Genomic DNA, 20424 nt, shown 5'->3' on the forward strand with positions numbered 1-20424 from the left:
ACAATTCCAATTCCAATGGAGAGCACAGTTAACATGGTTAGCCCAGTTGTCTAAGGTACTGCAATTTGCTGGGCAGAGTTGCCTCCCTTGGGCACACCAGGAACCTATGATAGTTTGTTCGAAACCCAGTTCTCCCAATTTTGTTTCTAGGTTTGTCGGCACCATACCATGCTCGTGAGTTTCAGCTAAGTGGTAAACAGCTAAAACCTGCATCAGTTTGGGCTTTCCTTACACATCAAACTGACACGCCGTGATACAACTGGAACAGTTATACGGTTCAAAGCGGTGTTAAACCCAACTCACTCAAACTCCAATGTGAACACCTTAAAAATAGGTCAACGATCCATGCAGGAACTTGTTTGTAATACACACAACAGAAACTCTTTGAGATATGAATATTTTTTTTATTAATGACATTTTGTTCTTTGACAACATGAATTTCTAAGTCAACATCCCTGCAAGCATCGGAACTGGACATCCACTTTGCCCTAGCTACAGATGCGTCATATGCAATGCCAGTAGAAAATGCATGCAATATTAGCTCCAATACGCTTGTAAGTAGCACACATGAGAGGGGTCAATACACATGGTAACACCATTATAGAACACAATAGAGAGTTGCTGGAAAATAAAACAAGAAAACAAAAAGTAACATCACTGGGAAAAACAACAAACATGTACATCGGAAAAGAGTAAACACCTCCATATTAGACAAAGTGGTGGATTTGGAATTTGTGTGCATAACAACTTCATTGTAACATTAAGTTTGGAAGTGTTGACAATGTTACAGTTGCTAATCTGACCATTTCCTTCTGTGGTATTGACATGCTGAACCAACTGTCAAAATGAAAACAGATTTGAACAGTTACAAAAACAGCCATTCATGACTTATTTATATACAAGTTTTGTGCAACAGGTTAACGAGATAAAACCACCACTTACATGCATGATGAATGGGAAGTTCCCAAGTAATCACAGTTGACCTTGACCTCTGATGATGTACCAAGTAATGTCATATCATCGTACAATCTCATTAAAATTAGATCTTAGTTCCCGCTATCGCTAAACAAAGATCTGAGGACATCCCATTACGGGTCATGTCAGAACGACCTTTCATCTGACCAATCAAAGCGTCGCTTACCAGATGATGAAAGTGACAGTTGGAATGTGGTTTCTAATCGTGCAACCTCAAAAATGTTAAAACGGGATATTCCGAACGACAGAAACGGTCAGTAGGACTGATTCCATCTAAATTATCGTCTGTCTCTTGCTTCCCTAGGATAAACATTTGAACAGAGGAGGCGTTGCACAGTACGTGGGAAGTACTGCCATACAATTGCAACCATATATTAGACATTCTGGAAAATTTGTTTGTTCAGTTTTCAAAATTTTCATTGAGAACTGTGTCAACGAATTTCTCAAGTGTAGTGTGAAATGGAAGTTGCCAGGTTGAAACGAGTGCCGTAAGGCTCGAGAAAGCTGCTTTCTCAAGTCTGATATCGACTTCTTGTTATTCGTTTCAGTGGTCGGTCAAAGTATGCGAAAGATGGTTCTAACGTGACCCGTTATGGGATGTCCTCAGATCTTTGTTTAGCGGCAGTGAGAACTCAGATCTTATTTGAATGAGATTGAATCGTCGTGCAATCTTCAACCAAGACACAGATGTTTCATCGGACTCTTGTTCATCAATCAACACAAGCCATTGTAAGTACTTTGTCCAATAGTCAGCACTGTCAAGATGTCATGACTTCAACAACAATGGTTCTGTAACCATGGCAACAGGAAAACAAACAACTTTGGGTAAATAACAGGTTGGAAGATAAGATGAAAGATTTACTTCCTAGCACTATCACAAGCAGGTATATCATTCATCAGAAGCTATGTCCTATGAGATGCTAGCCCCTGTAACCGCAATCCCATAACACTTTGGAATACTCGTCAAACCAACAAACTCCACTGCTTCAAACTGTTAATCTCAAATGAACCATTTACAGAAGCTGTGACGATGCAGGAGTGAGAAGACGGAAGGACTACGAGACTCAGGACGCGAATCAGTACTGGGGTGCTTGTGACGCAGCACATATTGAGCAAATGTTAACGGCAAGTCAGTATTTTCAAGTCATAAATTCAATCATTTTTTTACAACCTACCTAAGAAATTTTCTTTCTAACAGACAATTAGTTTTTTTTACACTGCGTGACCCTAATCTGCATAGCTTTCATCTACACTGAAATAACGCGATCTCAACTACAAGCAAAGCCGTAATGTTGGTTTAAAAAGAAATGCTGAAGGAATAAATACTAGAAATTAGACTATGCTATTTGAATAGAATATGTATGCAGTTCACCTTCAGGAGTTCCATGATAGAAATGTCATCCTTATTTCTCTGAATCCATAACAAGAATATCTAAATAATTCTACTGTTGTTAACAAGATATAAACATCAATATAAACAAATACCATTGTAATATTGCAAACTCACTGATACTTATAACAGCAAGATTATTGTGTGAAGAGAAGTTTTAGCAGCATGAGTAAAGAAACAAGCATTAATCACTCACAGTTCTAACTGAAAGCTGTTTTCAAGAATATTCAGATCTTTGGGATTTCATGGAACAGACAGATCTGCTTGTCTCCTAGTGGAGATCGTACTGTCACTGTCTCGATCATATGTTCGGCCCACTGAACCTTGGTGTTCCTAATTCAATGCCTGTTCTTAAACTGATGGGATTCCGCTGTCTGACCCGTCCTTGGCTTGGTGGGGAGCTGGCAGCTTGACATCGGTTGGCTCCACGCCCCAGATTTCACGAGCATATTCAGAAATTGTGCGGTCACTGGAGAATTTTCCAGAGGCCGCGATGTTCAATAATGCCTTCTTTGCCCATGCCAGTGGATTCTGGGGATTGAAGTAGAAAGTTATTTTTTCATCCCAAAAAATGCATATGGTGAAATGAGTTTGATCTCAAGTGACTATGTATACAGATTTTCTGTTTTGAGACAAACAGCCTTAGGACATTAATGACATTTCATTCATTTGAATTTTTTATCCGACATTTCTTTTTATCACTCCAATGTACTGTTTTTGGCATTCTACTACAGTCTGTCAATGGCCAAAATGTGGACAACTCCAAAACCTTGTGTAGTTGGTCTTGCAGACATGAATGAATGTACATATTTTTCTTAATGCCACAGTTAGACTATTCCAGCAATATCAAGTCAGTCTGTGAATAATCACTCTTTTCTCATTAGACGAGCATGGTGGCACTGTGGAACAATTCTCTCACTGCACCCTACAATGCATCCCTACATTGCATCCCTACAATGCATCTCTACATTGCATCCCTACAATGCATCCCTTCAATGCACCCTACAATGCATCTCTACATTGCACCCTACAATGCATCTCTACATTGCATCCCTACAATGCACCCTACATTGCATCTCTACATTGCACCCTACATTGCATCCCTACATTGCACCCTACAATGCATCCCTAAAATGCATCCCTAAAATGCATCTCTACAATGCATCCCTACAATGCATCTCTACAATGCACCCTACATTGCATCCCTACATTGCATCCCTACATTGCACCCTACAATGCATCCCTACAATGCATCTCTACAATGCATCCCTACAATGCATCCCTACATTGCACCCTACAATGCATCCCTACAATGCATCTCTACAATGCATCCCTACAATGCATCCCTACAATGCACCCTACATTGCATCCCTACATTGCACCCTACAATGCATCCCTACAATGCATCTCTACAATGCATCCCTACAATGCACCCTACATTGCACCCTACAATGCATCCCTACAATGCATCCCTACAATGCATCTCTACATTGCATCCCTACAATGCATCCCTACAATGCATCTCTACATTGCATCCCTACATTGCACCCTACAATGCATCCCTACATTGCACCCTACAATGCATCCCTACATTGCACCCTACAATGCATCTCTACATTGCATCCCTACATTGCATCCCTACATTGCATCTCTACAATGCATCTCTACATTGCATCCCTACATTGCACCCTACAATGCATCCCTACATTGCACCCTACAATGCATCCCTACATTGCACCCTACAATGCATCTCTACATTGCATCCCTACATTGCATCCCTACATTGCATCTCTACATTGCATCTCTACATTGCATCCCTACAATGCATCTCTACAATGCATCTCTACAATGCATCCCTACATTGCACCCTACAATGCATCCCTACAATGCATCCCTACATTGCACCCTACAATGCATCCCTACATTGCATCCCTACATTGCATCCCTACAATGCATCCCTACATTGCATCCCTACATTGCACCCTACAATGCATCCCTACAATGCATCCCTACATTGCATCCCTACAATGCATCCCTACATTGCACCCTACAATGCATCTCTACAATGCATCCCTACAATGCATCCCTACATTGCATCCCTACATTGCACCCTACAATGCATCCCTACATTGCATCCCTACATTGCACCCTACAATGCATCCCTACATTGCACCCTACATTGCATCTCTACTTTGCATCCCTACAATGCATCTCTACATTGCACCCTACAATGCATCCCTACTTTGCATCCCTACAATGCATCTCTACATTGCATCCCTACATTGCACCCTACAATGCATCCCTACATTGCACCCTACAATGCATCTCTACTTTGCATCCCTACAATGCATCTCTACATTGCACCCTACAATGCATCCCTACTTTGCATCTCTACATTGCACCCTACAATGCATCCCTACTTTGCATCCCTACATGCATTTCCGGCATTACAAGACGTCTCATCACAGTCTTACAATAAAAGCATGCATCATTGAATATCGTGAAAGAAATACCCAAGTTGGAAATATGGAACAATATGACAGGTTGAATGCATATAGATGGTTACCTTGAAGAGGTCGTTAACCTCATCTTGACATTTTATATATGCATCATAATCAGCCAACAGACGGAACCTGAAAATGAACAGGAGTTGAAAATCAATAAAAATGGTATAATTTCATCATCAACACATTAAACGTCAACAAAAAGATGAGGCCAATGACCTGAAATAATCATCTGTCTGATGACCTGGCAATGATTAGCGCCATGTATTGCCAGTGAGATATAACTCCGTAAAAACACTGATTTGAATCGTATTGGCCCAAATTATTCCAGTCAAGCAGTGCATGGATATATGATCAGATCAGTGGCTTTGGCCATCAACCTGTTTGTGTGTGCTGTAGACTGACCTATCATCGTTGACTAGGTTGTTGAAGACGTCTTTAAAGAGATCTGGGTTTTCTGGGGAGAAGTATCCATTGTTGATCTGATCCAGAACCTGCTTCAGCTCTGGGTTACTCTCGTAGTAGGATCTGGCATTGTACCTGTTCACAACAATGTACAAACAACAGTCACCAACACATAATCTCGGCCTTGTTTCAGACTATCCAACTCATCTAATGCAAAAGTTCACAAAGTTAACAAATTATAATGCAGTTGTTTCTTAAGAATTGCCTTTCACTCATAATTTATCATCCAAAACTGGCTCACACAGGAGAGGTGAGGTGAAATAGGGTTTAACGTCGCATCCAAGATTATTGCACTTACATAGCGACGTGTATGCACATGTGTGTGTATGTCTGCTTGTACTAGACCGGACTGATGCCGATTTATAGTGCTAGCCCACTGAGGTACCATGCCGCAGTTTAACATGAATACCCCACTCAGACACAGTACACTGACTCCGAGCCTACCAGTCCTTGTTTTAGCCCCTTAATGCCGAGCGCCAGACAGGGTAACAACAAGTACCATCTTTTAACGTCTTTTGATATGACGTGGTTGGGGATCGAACCCCGGACCTTCTGCTCTACCACTAGACCACGGAGTCGGTCCTCACACAGGAAATTTCGCTTGGGTGAGATCAAGAGATATCTAATTGCATCACAATGCTTTGCAGACATCATTGGTTACCATGACGTCACAATCAAATGACATCACTAATGGCTCTGCTACTGAAGCAGTTAGCAGTACTTTTTACACTTAAGACACTGTTTATTGCTGTCTTCAACCTGGAAAAGTTGGAAGAATGATGCTGGATGATAAATAAAATCTCACTCTTGTGTCTTGATATCCAATGTATCAACACTCATTGATAAAAGTAAAAAAACTCTTCGGCAAGCCACTTTTATCAACTCGTGTTGATATATTGGGTATCAAAAGACACTCGGGTGAGATTCTCCATATATCACTATTTTCTACCTCGAAGGATGTGGATCTATACACAATTTTTTTTAGTACGTGTGACTTCTTGTTCACACTGACAGCCATACAACAACCAGCCGTATCCCGGAATGAAGTTGTTCTTCTAAAGGAGGGTGACATGGGTGTATGTTACTCACCGTGACATCTTTTGTAGCTTGTTTACAACAAATATATTCAAATAATACCACCAGAAGAGAAAGATCTGTTAAGAACTACCCCAGTAAGTCAGTCACAATGGCAGCGTACTACATTTACATGAAGTACAAGATGTCAAAATGTCAGAAACGATAAACGTGACGGAGAGATTTAAAAGTTGTTTATGAACCTGTGGTGACTACAAGTGACATTCATCATTGATCAATTGGCTGCTCAATAAAAGGTGATTGTAAAGATGTGTCAAACAGATAGAAAGGTAAATTCATAGATTTCTGTAGACGGTCACCTGTCCGTTTAGACATGGATCGAGTCGATACTATGATAGTTTGGATGTGCATTTCTTCATTTTGTTCACTAGGATGGGTCATAGCGAGTGAGTGAGTGAATATGGTTTTACGCCGCTTTTAGCAATATTCCAGCAATATCACGGCGGGGGACACCAGAAATGGGCTTCACACATTGTACCCATGTCGGGAAACGAACCCGGGTCATTGGCGTGACGAGTGAGTGAGTGAGGTTTTACGCCGCTTTTAGCAATATTCCAGCAATATCACGGTGGGGGACACCAGAAATAGGCTTCACACATTGTTCCCATGTCGGGAATCGAACCCGGGTCTTCGGCGTGATGAGCGAAGGGTCATAGCGAGGATATTCTTGAACGTGCATGCAATGAAAACTCTCTGACGTATCCCAATGCATGCTAAAACACCGAGTTCAAGAATAAAGGGTCTATATGATCAGAAACAACGCTACTGTATTTATTTGTGCTTGGGAATTTCCAAGGGTTCCCCCAGGAATGTGGAAGTAGTGCTTACGACATTTCAAGAATGTTATCTCGTGAAAAACGTATGAACGTCAAAGTGAGTCGTTCATACACTTATCAGTTTCGCGGTCATGTGACCAACCACTCATCCAATGGAAAAGTGTATATCATGTAAACTTCACATTAAAAAAATATTTTTACTTGAATGAATTGCAACAAAGAAGCAATAGCTGTCAGATAACCACAGCAGTGACAGTGAGGAAGCAACATGATAAATCAATGTACAGTTAGGGAACATATTTTCACTCCAAGCTTAAGCGAAAATGTTCTGTGGAAAGCCATAAAGTTGTTCCATCCATTCTTGACCCAGTTCCGCAAAGCGTTCATAGAGCTAAGATGAACATAACTCCAATATTATCATAGATTTACGACCGTCGTAGTGCTAAGATCGTCTTGTGGAACAGGGTCCTGCTACTGAAATTGCATGTGTTCCAAATAGACTAAATTGTCTCATTGACAATCCCAGGCCTTCCTGAACATCAAATGGTGTTGGTCATTCAATTTGTGTTGGTCCGTCTCAAGGACAACTGATCAGATATCCCCAACAGAGTCTAACTGATTATTGTTGAGACTGAATGTTGGTACGGAAGATACAATGAACAGAGTTTAGTTGCTGATGCTGGGAAGATGGTCCCTTGTCTTAGCAACACATAGATTATTGTCGAGACTGAATGTTGGTACAGAAGACACAATGAACAGAGTTTAGTTGCTGATGGTGGGAAGATGATCCCTTGTCTTAGCAACACATAGATTATTGTCGAGACTGAATGTTGGTACAGAAGACACAATGAACAGAGTTTAGTTGCTGATGGTGGAAAGAGACTCACCCTCTCTTGTTCAGCTCCTCCACATCATCCACTGTCATGCCGAAGATGAAGATGTTGTCCGCGCCCATCTCTTCCCTCATCTCTACATTAGCTCCATCAAGGGTACCAATAGTGAGTGCACCGTTCAGCTGCAACAGAAACATTATCCTGCATTCAACTGAACTAAAAGTCCATGGAAAAAACACATAGATTCTTAACACACTACCCTTAAGGTGATTTTTAGCTCACCTTGTTTCAGTGAACTATGTCATGGGATTTACCCACTGTCCATCCATCTGTTAGCACGTAATTTAGATATTCCACTGATTTCACACATCGTATTTCAGACAACTGCCAGGTGGCCATTTTGATTTCTTTTGACATTAAACAATACTCCATTCTAATGAAGGTTATTTTGAACCAGGGGTCCAGGAACGGTCATATGCGCCGGACATGTCCGATTGGGAATTTCAAATGTCCGGTTTAAAATATTGCTTTCCGGACATTTAAATTTTTCTGTCCGGACATTTTAAAAAACAAACAACGCTACCTTCAGGGTCCAAATAATTGATGAGCGTTATCGTATCCCTTCAGCGAATTCAGGTGAATACCAATAAAAGTATGAAATTTGATATAAAACATCACTAGACATGATGATTTACCATTTAAAATGTATTTCCTGCTCTCCAAGGCATTGTTTTATATGCAGAGATTAAGATTACTGTGTGAATTTTCTCGTAAAGTAAGCCGGAAATAGCAATCAGCTGTGCACACGTTTCCTCCCATCTACCGGTGATTCAGTTAAAACATACCCAATGATGCAACTTCAAACAATTTTCATGCAATGGTCGGAAGAAATTGTATCTGAAATTATTATTTTATCAGGAATAATATATTCCAATATCGTCTTATTTAAGTTGCAGTTTCCCGCGCAACATGTATTTCGACTGCGAAAAAGTTACGTTGTCGTGGTATGGCGAGTCATGGTACGGCATTTATGATATGTGTATCCATTCTCTTGCAACAAAAGTTTGTTTCAAGGCGTCAATGGCGGTAATCTGATCGTGGTTGCTTTAAATAACGATGAGTTGTGCGATCTACCGATCACTTCGCATACGATTTCGCCAAAATTATTGTAAACATCATTATAATTATTGAATGAAATATTGAATAGATTTAATAAAATATATCGCAAACTCTAGTCCAGATAAACAATGAACAATTTTTTTATCATCAGATATAATAATAATAGGATTAAATTGCGTACTTCAGTTCGGATTTGTTGACTGGTATTTCCGGTGTTACGTGATCGCGGTGATCAGCTGATAATGTTTTCTGAGATGGGGAAAACACTGTGTCATTGGAAAACTTGAGTTTATTAAAAATGTTAGTAAATTTTGGGAGCTATGCTTTACCACGTGTTATAACCGAAGCTCTCAATAACGAGGGAACACTGTACGTAACAACTTGCAATGTGTGTGAAAAGTCGTACAAAAATAAGCTATTTGAAGGGGGCGTGCGCCAACGCAGGTTTGCTTGGCATGTATTAATGTAAGCAGAGTTAGCTCCCCTTGGTAGCTCGCCTGTCTTGGGAGGCTCGCTTGGGTTTTGCGGTTCGTTTCGAGTGTTGCCAATAAATATCATCAAGTGTTTACCTGTGTCCTGTCGATGTGTGACAAGTGTACAGTTCCTCCTAACCTAACTGGCGGTGGCCTAAATGCAAATGTCCGATTGGGATTTTAAATTTTCCGGACCCCTGTTTTGAACATCCTCACACATCCTAATGGAATATTTTCAATGGCTGTTAGGGGCAATGAGGCCATTTGGGTTTGTGAAGCAAAATGTTTACAATGGAGCATAATATTGCAATGTTGAGGTGTTTTGAAGAATAGCTATTAAGTGCTAACAGATGGTTTGACAGACAATGGCTAAAATTAAATCCCATGACATAGCTCTCTTTCACGAAGTCAAGGTGAGCTACAAATCCCCTTAATGGTAGTTTTGTTCATAACTGAATACGGCCAGATTCTGTACACTTGCCTTATAAATCTACCAATCATACATTTCACACGTGTATTAATAATACTTGAATTGTAAGAACAGTTTTTACAGTCAAAGTAGACACAAATTATGGATAACAACTTTATTTATATTTTAAATGAACAAGTTGTTATCCAAAAACTGTGTCTACTTTGTCATCCATCAACTTCTAAGAAATGCAGATCAAACAATCAAATCTTTACAATATTTACCTGCTAAGTCTGTTAGGAAATATGAGAAGAGAGAAAGCGGTCAAAAGTATATGGATATAGAAACTAATGGCCAATCTTGTCTGATACCATCTTCCCGAGGCAAGGGAGTTAAGTGACTACAAAAGTCCAGTTTCCACCCTTGCCGAACTAGGCTGGAATTACTGGGCTCGATCGTAGCGCCTCCAGTGGCTATTACCAATTATGTCCCTTCTAAGCCTCTCCTATGGACCAATCAGATTCTACCTCTCGTATCACTTGCATTTGCTTCACACAAAATGGTGGCGCCCAGTCAGGACGATCTGATCAATAATCAAGATCTATATTTGATAAAACGCGAAATGCATCAAATCATGTGAGCACCTTGATTAAAAACATGAAAGGATTTGGAAAATATCTGCTGACGAGTTGGCGGTGCACATGCTTTGCAAATCCTGCAATCGATCGAAATCTGCACGACAGTTTACGAACCAGATTTTGATTTCGGTGCACAATTTTGAATAATTAAATTTTCGTTGTGTTCATTGAAATTCCTGTATTCTGATTAGCTGAATTGGTCACGTGTTATTGCATTCATTTCCCAATGAATGTAAAAAATTAAGCCACGCCCACCGAGGCGCACTACTTTTTATGTCGGGGAATCCCAATATTACAGCCGAGGGAATTCCCTTTCTGCTCACGTGTATCGTCATGCACAGGACATTTAGCGACTTTCATGCATATTCATTGTCCAAACAAACCTTTGAAACCGAAGGCCGAGAATGAATGAAACAGCAAACGTGCAGGCTCGCTCACCTGTTTTTTTCCCGCTCGCCTCGGTTCCACAACTTTCATGTCTTCGGGTTTCCTTTCTAACTAACATTTTTCCAACTGTGTTTTACCGTAATCTGGGAAGTAATGTTTGAATCTGGCGGTAACTGACCATGTAATTTGAAACAGCCGCCTTCTCCCGGACATATTTCTTCCAGTTCGTTACAGTCTGACTGTTGCAGTTCTTTTCGCCTCTTGTCTTAACTGACAGGTCCAATGAACATTGTTTTGATCTGCTCTCCGTTGATTGGCTACTCACAGTGAAGGCGTGTCAATTTATGTGCATGAATTAAACAATCACCTGATTCATGTCACGCCACAGTATGTGTTCCTACACCTGGAATGTTTATCAACGTCGTAATTTGTGTCTGTTTTTATATATACAACTGTTTTTGGTTAAACTATTGTAGATAAAACATGTTTTATGATGTCGAATTTAATTATAAGCATTGACTGTGTATTTTTTTCGGTTCATTGAGGTATGAATCGAAAAACCAATGTGCAAACTTTTGTAAGAATCCGCTACGCGGATTCATACAGTTTGCACATTGGTTTTTCGATTCATACCTCAATGAACCGAAAAAAATACACAGTCAATCCTTAATTGGACTATGCATAAACTCGTTAGTCCAGACAACATGTAACACCATAATACCAGCCTAGTTCGGCAAGGGAAACTGGACTTTTATAGTCAGTTAACTCTCTTGGCTGGGGAAGATGGTCTGATACTTGCTCAACGTGCTCAAGTTCCAGAAACACATAGAGTTAGTTACTAAGTTGAATGAAGACAGAGTTGACCGATGGATTTCACTATCTTATTGTTTCAAAGCAGATTTTCAGTAGATGCAAGTACCATTATCCCGCTTTTTTATCAAGCCAAGGCTGTCTTCATTGATACAACTCTTTAAATGTCACTTGAATATTCGTGGCCTTAGTAGAGCACCAAACACAAGCACATGTTTCTCTTTACAAAGCCTAACCTTGTAAAACAGATTACTTATAAATTCACAGGACAGCATACATACCGTATTCGACGTAATAAGCGCCCAGAGAATAGGGGCTCTTATTAGAATATTATTTTGGTAAAAAAAAAAAAAGTTGAAAGATCGTAAATTTTGTGGTTTATGCTGACACCCTGAAATGTTTATATACAACAGATATATTTTTCCAGAATTTAATTGCCCATAATTTAGGGTGCATATAACACACGTGTGTGTATTATACATGAATAAATAAGTCTTGTGTACATTGATCAATCGGAAGGGGTGCTAATTGGGATTGTTCACTAGCCAATATATTAGCAAATATCGCCATGGGTGCTTATTAGAGCGGGTGCTTATTACGTCGAATACGGTAACTGGTTTACTGTCGGCCATCCATGACCCATATAATGTGACATTATTCCAGCTATAGGGAGTCCTTCCTACCTGGAACTTCATGTTTCCTGTGCCCGACGCCTCGGTGCCTGCCAGGGAGATCTGCTCACTGAGGTCGGCGGCTGGGATGATCTTCTCGGCCAGGGACACGCGGTAGTTCTCGAGGTACACCACCTTCAGGCGGTCGCCAACGATGGGGTCATTGTTGATAACTCTCCCAACATTGTTGATGAGCTTGATGATGAGCTTTGCCATATGATAGCCCGGAGCAGCCTGGAGATGGGGCGAAGTTTTAGTTTATCTCAACAATTTATAGATAACAATTTATCAATCAAGAACATTAAACGTTTTGCTTACACTGTTACTCATCAAAATCCTACTCTCACATAACGGATTCCTAGGGAACATTACACATGTACAAACAACCTAGTAAAATCCTAGATATTTTTTATATTTGTATACTTATCCTGCATTACTCCTTAATGCATATTACTGCTTGTTTCTTGACAGAGAAAAGAGCTGTTTGAGGGTCTTTGCTTGAAGAAGTTGCTCCAACTAGCTGAGAGGCCAGCCCATCACGCAGCTCCCACGTGACCAAAGGATGTCCTCAGATCTTTGTTTTGGGGTAGCGAGAACTAAGATCTGACTTTAATGAGATTGACAGTCACAGGTCAGTCAACAATTACGGAATGTTTCTCCCTACCTTTCCTCCAACCATGACCGTCCGGGGCACAAACTCCATGCTGGGGTTCTTCTTGAGGCGGTTGTAGATGGTGATGACGTGGAGACAGTTGAGCAGCTGGCGCTTGTACTCGTGGATTCTCTTCACTTGCATGTCAAATATGGAGGCCGGGTTCACCTCGATGTTGTACTCCTGCTTGATGTAGGCGGCCAGGCGGATCTTATTTTCCTAAAGAAACATCGGGGAAAGGTCAAATGTATTCTACAGAAAAACTGACCAGCTTAGTTACTTCTGTGATGCGATGTAGACTGTGTCAGTGTCTCCGCTAGGGCTGGGACGGGTAACTCGAGTACTCCGGAGTAGGACCCGGGTACCCACATGACTACCCAGACCCCTGGTTAGTGGATATACTGTAGTGTCACAGGTCAGTCGCGCGGACAAAGTTTTCGGACGAACGGAACGTTGGTATAACTATATACTAAAAGGACAGGGGTATAATAGATGAGGTGAGGTGAAATAGGGTTTAATGTCGCGTCCAAGATTATTGCACTTATATATAGCGACGTCGGGGGTATAATAGAAATAATGTTTTAGTCAACTTCAGTGTATGCAAGACCAGGGCCCACTTGCACAAAGCGATCTTAGCGCTAAGACTATTGTAAGCCTATGGTAAAGTATGGGAGTTACGATCATCTTAGCGCTAAGATCGCTTTGTGCAAGTTGGTCCAGATGTTTTATGTGTATATCTTAATTTCAGATCCCACCCGCGCCGAGTACCCCAGCCCCACCCTTAACTTCCCTTTTGAATAATCAACTTATTGTTGACAAAGTATGATCGTTTGAACCCCATCATAAAATGGTAAATAAATAAAATTCAGCGAAAAAGCAAACTGCAACAAACAAATAATCACCTCATGGCACTGTCAATACTTCACAGGTTTTGTACACAATACATCCCTCCATCACTCTTGTATACACGTCTGACTGGCAGTGTTGTTGCTATTAACAATCAACAATCAAGTGAGTGAGTGAGTAAGTATGGTCTTACGCCGCTTTTCACAATATTCCAGCAATATCATGGCTGGGGACACCAGAAATGGGCTTCACACATTGTACCCATGTCGGGAATCGAACCCGGGTCTTTGGCGTGACGAGTGAACGCTTTAACCACTAGGCTACCCGACCGCCCCACAACAATCAAGACAGGCCTAGTTCAAGCTGGAGGGAAAAACCAGCAAGTGCTCAATCAAAATCACACAAACTTGTAGAATTTTCCTATTCGGAATATTCTATAAGTAATACGTTACCACTGTTATACCGAGGCTGTTGTCTCCCACAACTGCTGCTATAGCGAAATCTACCACAGAGATCTCAATTACCTCATGCAGCACGTGCGTAGCCACCTAGCTGCCATGTGACACCCTTCACTCTTGTCTCCTGCGAGAGCAAGTGCTCGGGGGACGGACGGGCGGGCAGCAGCCCAGTGGTAACGTATTACTTATAGAATATTCCGAATAGGAAAATTCTACAAATTACATTAAGTAATACGTTACCACTGTTATACCGAGGCTGACTACCACAGTAGGCGGTGGGGAGCACCTACAACCCGAATCCTGACTGCTAGCGTTCCTTCCGACCAGCGGAAGTAAACACCAAGGCGGAAGCACTCGATGCGCATGCACCTAGCTAGGCGTTACCCTATAGGAATACCAAAGCACTGTCAAGCGCATACCGTAAGGCTCAATCGTCATTGCCAAAACGATTGGTGACTCCAAACGGCCCCACTGGATAGGTATTTCATCGCCGCAGCGGATGAGAACACTGTATCCGCGTGAGCTTAATCTTAGATCAGGTTAAACAGTCGAAAAGAGGGAAATTAATTTCATTCAGACCGTATATCCCAGAGCAAGCCTACTTAAAGTATGCATTAGGCGCGTGACCTAATTCCAGTATTTGTAAGCATGCATCACAAGGTTGGGATACACGACAGACAATTAAAGACATAATTGTCAAAATACAAATAAGGACAAAGCACACAAAAAGCCGCCCTCACCTGTGGTGTGAGTGCGCTGGTTTGCGGGACCCCAACTCCTGTACCCACGGCAGTGGGAACATTGGAGTAGACCCAGATTGACCACCGTGCAAGGTCAGACGCCTGAGGAGTTCGGAATTGCGCTGGGCACACCCCTTAGGTGCCCGCTTGCGCCGCGATCCGCGGGCCAAGACGGTGCACACTCTCCACGACGGCATCAGCGACCTGTTTGAGGTAATGATTGGCAAAAACCGAGTCAGAACGCCAGTAACAACCTCGTAATATTCTGCGAACAGAGATATTCGAGTGTAGGGCAAATGTTGCCGCTAGCGCCCTGATCTCGTGCGGGTTTGACCCCGCTACCGGTAACCCCCGAGACCGGTACGCCAGATTGATGACAGAACGAAGCCACAACGCAATCGAGTTGCGAGGTATGTCAACCGTGCGATTAGGGTTACACGATATGAACAGACGGTCACGCCCTTGTCTACGTTCATTCGAAGCCTTAAGATAATACTTAAGGGCCCTAACCGGACACAGCGCTCTGTCCTCAGTATCAGCAGGATGTAAGATTTCTTTGAGTGATCTTACAGTGAATTCTCTCTCCGTTTGCCCGACTCTCTGATTCATGGCGACGAAGCCCATGAGCAGGCCCAGGCGGACCGCTCCTTCGTCACCCCTATCGAATCGTACCTTGGCGACATCGAGTGCATGAATTTCGAATACACGTGCCGCCGTGGCAAAGGAGAGGAGAAATGCTGTTGTCCAAGTCACATGCCGGAACGAAGCACTATGCAAGGGTTCATACGGAGCTTCCGTAAGTGATTGCAACACTAGGGAAAGATCCCAGGCCGGTGCCCGAAGGCGGCCCTTCTTAAGATCGTGCTGTTTGAAACCCTTGATAATACCCCGTAACACCGGCTCTTTGGAGAGACTGGTACCCATAGCAACGTCCCGTACCGTAGCAACAGACGAGACATAGTTGGCAATGGAACCCCCGGAGAGTTTCCGGGTCTCTCGCAAGTGAGACATGAAACGAGCAATATCCTGCACAGATACCTTATCTGGCGAATGAATGTGATGTTTACAACACCACTTCGTGAAAATAACCCAACGTGCATTATACACCTTCTGGGTAGAATCACGATGCATACTAACGTATGCCCGAGACGCCCGGCGAGAAAAAACTTTACTCCTCAGACGCTCGGTGACAACATCCACGCGTGCAGATTGAACTGCCCTGCGTTTGGATGAAGCTGACGGGTGTGAGGGTGGATCAAGAGATCCGGTCTCACAGGCAGTGGAAGTGGCGACTGCGTGACCTGGGTCAGCAAGTCGGGGTACCACGATCTGTTCGGCCACATGGGCGCGATCAGTAACATTCGACAGCGAACTCCTCGGAGCCGGCTTAGAATGTGTGGTATCAACGCTGTCGGCGGGTAAGCATAAGCGACCAAGCCCGTCCAGTCTAACGCGAGAGCATCGTGATCGATGGCCCTCGGGACCGGGACTGGTGATACAAACAACGGGAGTTGATTGTTGAACCGCGTTGCGAACAGGTCGACCATCGGACGACCCAAACGTTCGCACAGCCACTGAAACACTACTGGGTTCAGCATCCACTCTGTGGGGCTCGGATCCTGAGGCCTCGATAGAGCATCGGCCAGTACGTTCCGCACACCTGGGATGTGACGGGCGCGTATCTGGCACGGGACACTGTCCACCAGAGCGTAAAACTCGAACGTGAGATCGAGTAGCGAGTGACTGTGGGTTCCCCCCAGTTTGTTCACATAGGACACTACCGTCGTGTTGTCGGTCGCCAGCATGAGCCGGGCGTCGACGAGACGATGCTTCCAGGGATTGACTGCGTTGATCACTGCCTTGAACTCGAGACAAGTGATGTGAAGACCTAGTTCGTCTAAGCACCACAGCCCCGAGCTCACCTCCCCCTTTAGATGGGCGCCCCAGCCCACTAGAGAGGCGTCTGTATACAGGGTCAACGTGGCCCGGTAGGGCCGCATAGAGACTCCTGATAAGACAATGTAAGGGACCGTCCACCACTCCAGATGCGGTCGGAGCCGATCCGGGAGGGCGACGGTCGCACTGTTCACCTCCGTCGCTAACAACTGGATTAAAAACCGTTGCAGCGGGCGGAGTTGGAGACGACCCCGTGCGGTGCAGTCCTGGGCTGATACAAGTAGCCCTAACAGCTGTTCCCAAAAGTGAACAGTCTGTTGCACCGCTAAGACTTTGGCAATCATCGCCTGAATTTTGTGCCACCGGTCTGGGGGGACAAAGAGGCGATGGGACACCGTGTTGAACCGACCTCCGATGAACAGCAAGTTCTGAGAAGGGGTTAACTCGCTCTTGGGGAGATTGATAATCCACCCAAATTGCTCCAAGAGCCGACGTGCGAAATCGAGATGGCGTGACAGGGTGTCCGTCATTCGATTTGCTACTAGCGAGTCGTCCAGGTACGCGAAGTACCGGACACCCCTCCTGTGGAGGAACCCCACTATGGGGGTGGTTAACCGGGTGAACAGCCAGGGAGCGGACGTGTGAATCATTCTGAGTTCGGCACTGTCCTACTTGGGAACGAGAAATATCCTGGAGTAAAACCCCGGTGTTATTTCTGGTAGAGCTAACTCCCGTACTGCCCCTTCTCCACCAACCTGCCGATGGCATCGGCGAGGATGGGAAGATCGGTTTCCGAATCAAAACCTGCCAACGGGGCAACGGTGAGCGGCGGATTCGCTTTGAGATCAAGCCGATAGCCGTACCGAATCGTGTTGACCACCCACGGGTCGTCGAACACTTGTTCCCAATTCTCCCAGTAAGTCTGGAGTCTGGCTCCCACTGGGGAAGGAGAGGGGGCCCTGACAGGTTGCGACAGGCGCAACTGTCCAGGGCCAAGTGACTCGGGTTCGCCTAAGGGCCAACCGAAGTTGGCGCTGTCGGCATACGAACCCCTCCAATGAGAGTCACCTGGAGGGGCCCTTGCCGTCTGTCGACGACTTGGGCTTCCCCCAGTTTCCCCTTTTCCCGCGAAAGGGCAGCTGATTGCCCATACCGGAGCCCTCAGGGCGGGGCTACTTCCCAGAGGAAGAAGAACCCGACCCCTTAGACCTACCGGCCGCAGCAGCCTGGGGCGCGCTCCGGTTAGGAGCGGCACCCAGGCGCCTATGCAGGGACCCAACAAGAGCAAGTGTGTGCCGAGAGTCCTCGGCAACGTACTCCAGGGAAGCATTTAAACTGAGCAGGCAGTTGTAAATGCGCTGGTCACGGTCCGTGGGAGAACCTTCGACCAGACGGGCCGCTGCAGCCAAGTAAGTGTCTCCGTGAGACATGGAGTGCCGAGCGAGGGCGTCCAGCTGGTGCAAGGTAGCTTGCGTTACCGTAGCAGCCGGTGGGGCACGGACACCCAACCGCTCAACATGGGCCTCCGCGGTAGGACCAGCCTCGGGAAAGGCAAGGTCATGTACCGGGAATAAACCCTTTCTCCACGACGTCGGAGGCAACGGGAGACCCCGACCGGAGGCCGCCGTGAAGGCGTTCTCCAAGGAAGGCTTGAAACCGCGCAGCAAGGTTGATGCGGGGAAAGCCGAGTCGGAAGACTCATCGTATACCTCGGAGGAACCCACAGTCGTGGATTCCCCGCGGTACCGGCCGGGGCATGTCCTCAAAGAGGTCATAAACCATGGCCACGCGGTCCTAAACCGATAGCGGGAGCAACGGTTCGGGGGAAGGACCGGTGACCACGGGAGCCGCCGCCGTACCGGTGGACCCCGCGTCCGACCCCGCGGCCACCGAAGTGGCCGGGGACGGAACAGCCAGCGGCCTATCCTGAGATAAGGCCGCCAGCTTGGAGTCCACAAGTTATGCAAGTAATGCAGCGACGGAATCCCCGGACAGCACACGGGCCGCCAAGAGATCCGCCGCTTTACCGGTGGACCCCGCGTCCGACCCCGCGGCCACCGAAGAGGCCGGGGACGGAACAGCCAGCGGCCTATCTTGCGATAAGGCCGCCAGCATGGAATCCACAAGTTTCGACAACAATGCGGCGACGGAATCCCCAGACAGCCCGAGGGCCGCAAGGGGATCCGCCGCAGCCGAGGAGGTGGTACCCGCACGGGGACCCCGACCGGACGAACCGGCCACCACAGGGGTGGAGACGGACTGTACGTACAGCCGGTACCGCTCAAAATCCGCAGGCCCCAGACCTTCGCACAGGATGCACCGGGTGTCCCCGCAAGGAACCCTGCACCGCGGGCAACGAACGTGGGGATCCCGGGACGACAAAAACTTTCTGCACACCCCATAACTCCGAGGAGCAGGGGTAGAGGGGGTGGATACTGGGGACATATCCATGTCAGACATTGATTGTTTGCTATAAACAAAGAACAAAACATGGTTACAACGCACGCACCACAATGATTCACAAACGAACATTTTCACAAGAAAATAAACGAGCAATGTGAACATATAACATACACATATAACTTTTATTAAAGAAATAAGTTATGTTAACCCCCAAAACATACAAGAACAGGGGAAACGTAAAACACAACGTGCATACGCGAACCCCGCAAGTATATAGAAAAAAGGGCGGGAAAAATTTTCCGTTTGGCGGGAAAATTATAACCAAGCGTAGCTACCGCAACGCCCCATAAAAGCACAGTTTATTAGAGAATAAACTATAATAAATATCACCAAATCTTCAAGGAACGCTTCAGCAGGAGAAAACACGTCTTGCTAAGCAGACGAAGGAGACAAGAGTGAAGGGTGTCACATGGCAGCTAGGTGGCTACGCACGTGCTGCATGAGGTAATTGAGATCTCTGTGGTAGATTTCGCTATAGCAGCAGTTGTGGGAGACAACAGCCTCGGTATAACAGTGGTAACGTATTACTTAATGTAATAGCAATATGTACTAGGGCTGGGACGAGTCCAAATTTACTACCCGGGTACCCGCCCCCCCTATTACCCTACCCTACCCGGGTATCCAGTGTAGGTCTCAGGAAATGTCCCAAAATGTCCGATTGGGATCTTTTTTAGCATAGCTCTGGCAAAATGTATTTAGATACATGTATTAAATTCTGGTCATGCATACACTGAAGTTGACTTAAGTTATATCTTTATTCAACCATATGAAAAATCAGAAGGAATGGGTGCATAGTCAGAAAGAAAAACAAACATTAATGACTT

General features: G+C 44.7%; 1 protein-coding gene across 1 annotated transcript in view; it reads right to left on the reverse strand.

Annotated features, from left to right (window-relative positions):
* Nucleotides 1-383: 383 nt before the first annotated feature.
* LOC124151118 (glycogen phosphorylase, muscle form-like) overlaps nucleotides 384-20424 on the reverse strand; it is a 51940-nt gene continuing 31899 nt past the window's right edge. Inside the window, exons 13-18 of the mRNA XM_046523443.2 lie at nucleotides 13210-13416; nucleotides 12558-12779; nucleotides 8093-8220; nucleotides 5275-5409; nucleotides 4932-4998; nucleotides 384-2896 (exon numbers count right to left, since the gene is read on the reverse strand). Of these exons, the coding sequence (XP_046379399.1) occupies nucleotides 2717-2896; nucleotides 4932-4998; nucleotides 5275-5409; nucleotides 8093-8220; nucleotides 12558-12779; nucleotides 13210-13416 (939 nt within the window). The 3' untranslated portion in view covers nucleotides 384-2716. The remainder of the gene's footprint in view (nucleotides 2897-4931; nucleotides 4999-5274; nucleotides 5410-8092; nucleotides 8221-12557; nucleotides 12780-13209; nucleotides 13417-20424) is intronic.

The sequence above is a fragment of the Haliotis rufescens genome, unplaced genomic scaffold (genome assembly GCF_023055435.1).
Source record: "Haliotis rufescens isolate VD_foot unplaced genomic scaffold, xgHalRufe1.0.p SCAF_3, whole genome shotgun sequence".
Taxonomy (NCBI): domain Eukaryota; kingdom Metazoa; phylum Mollusca; class Gastropoda; order Lepetellida; family Haliotidae; genus Haliotis; species Haliotis rufescens.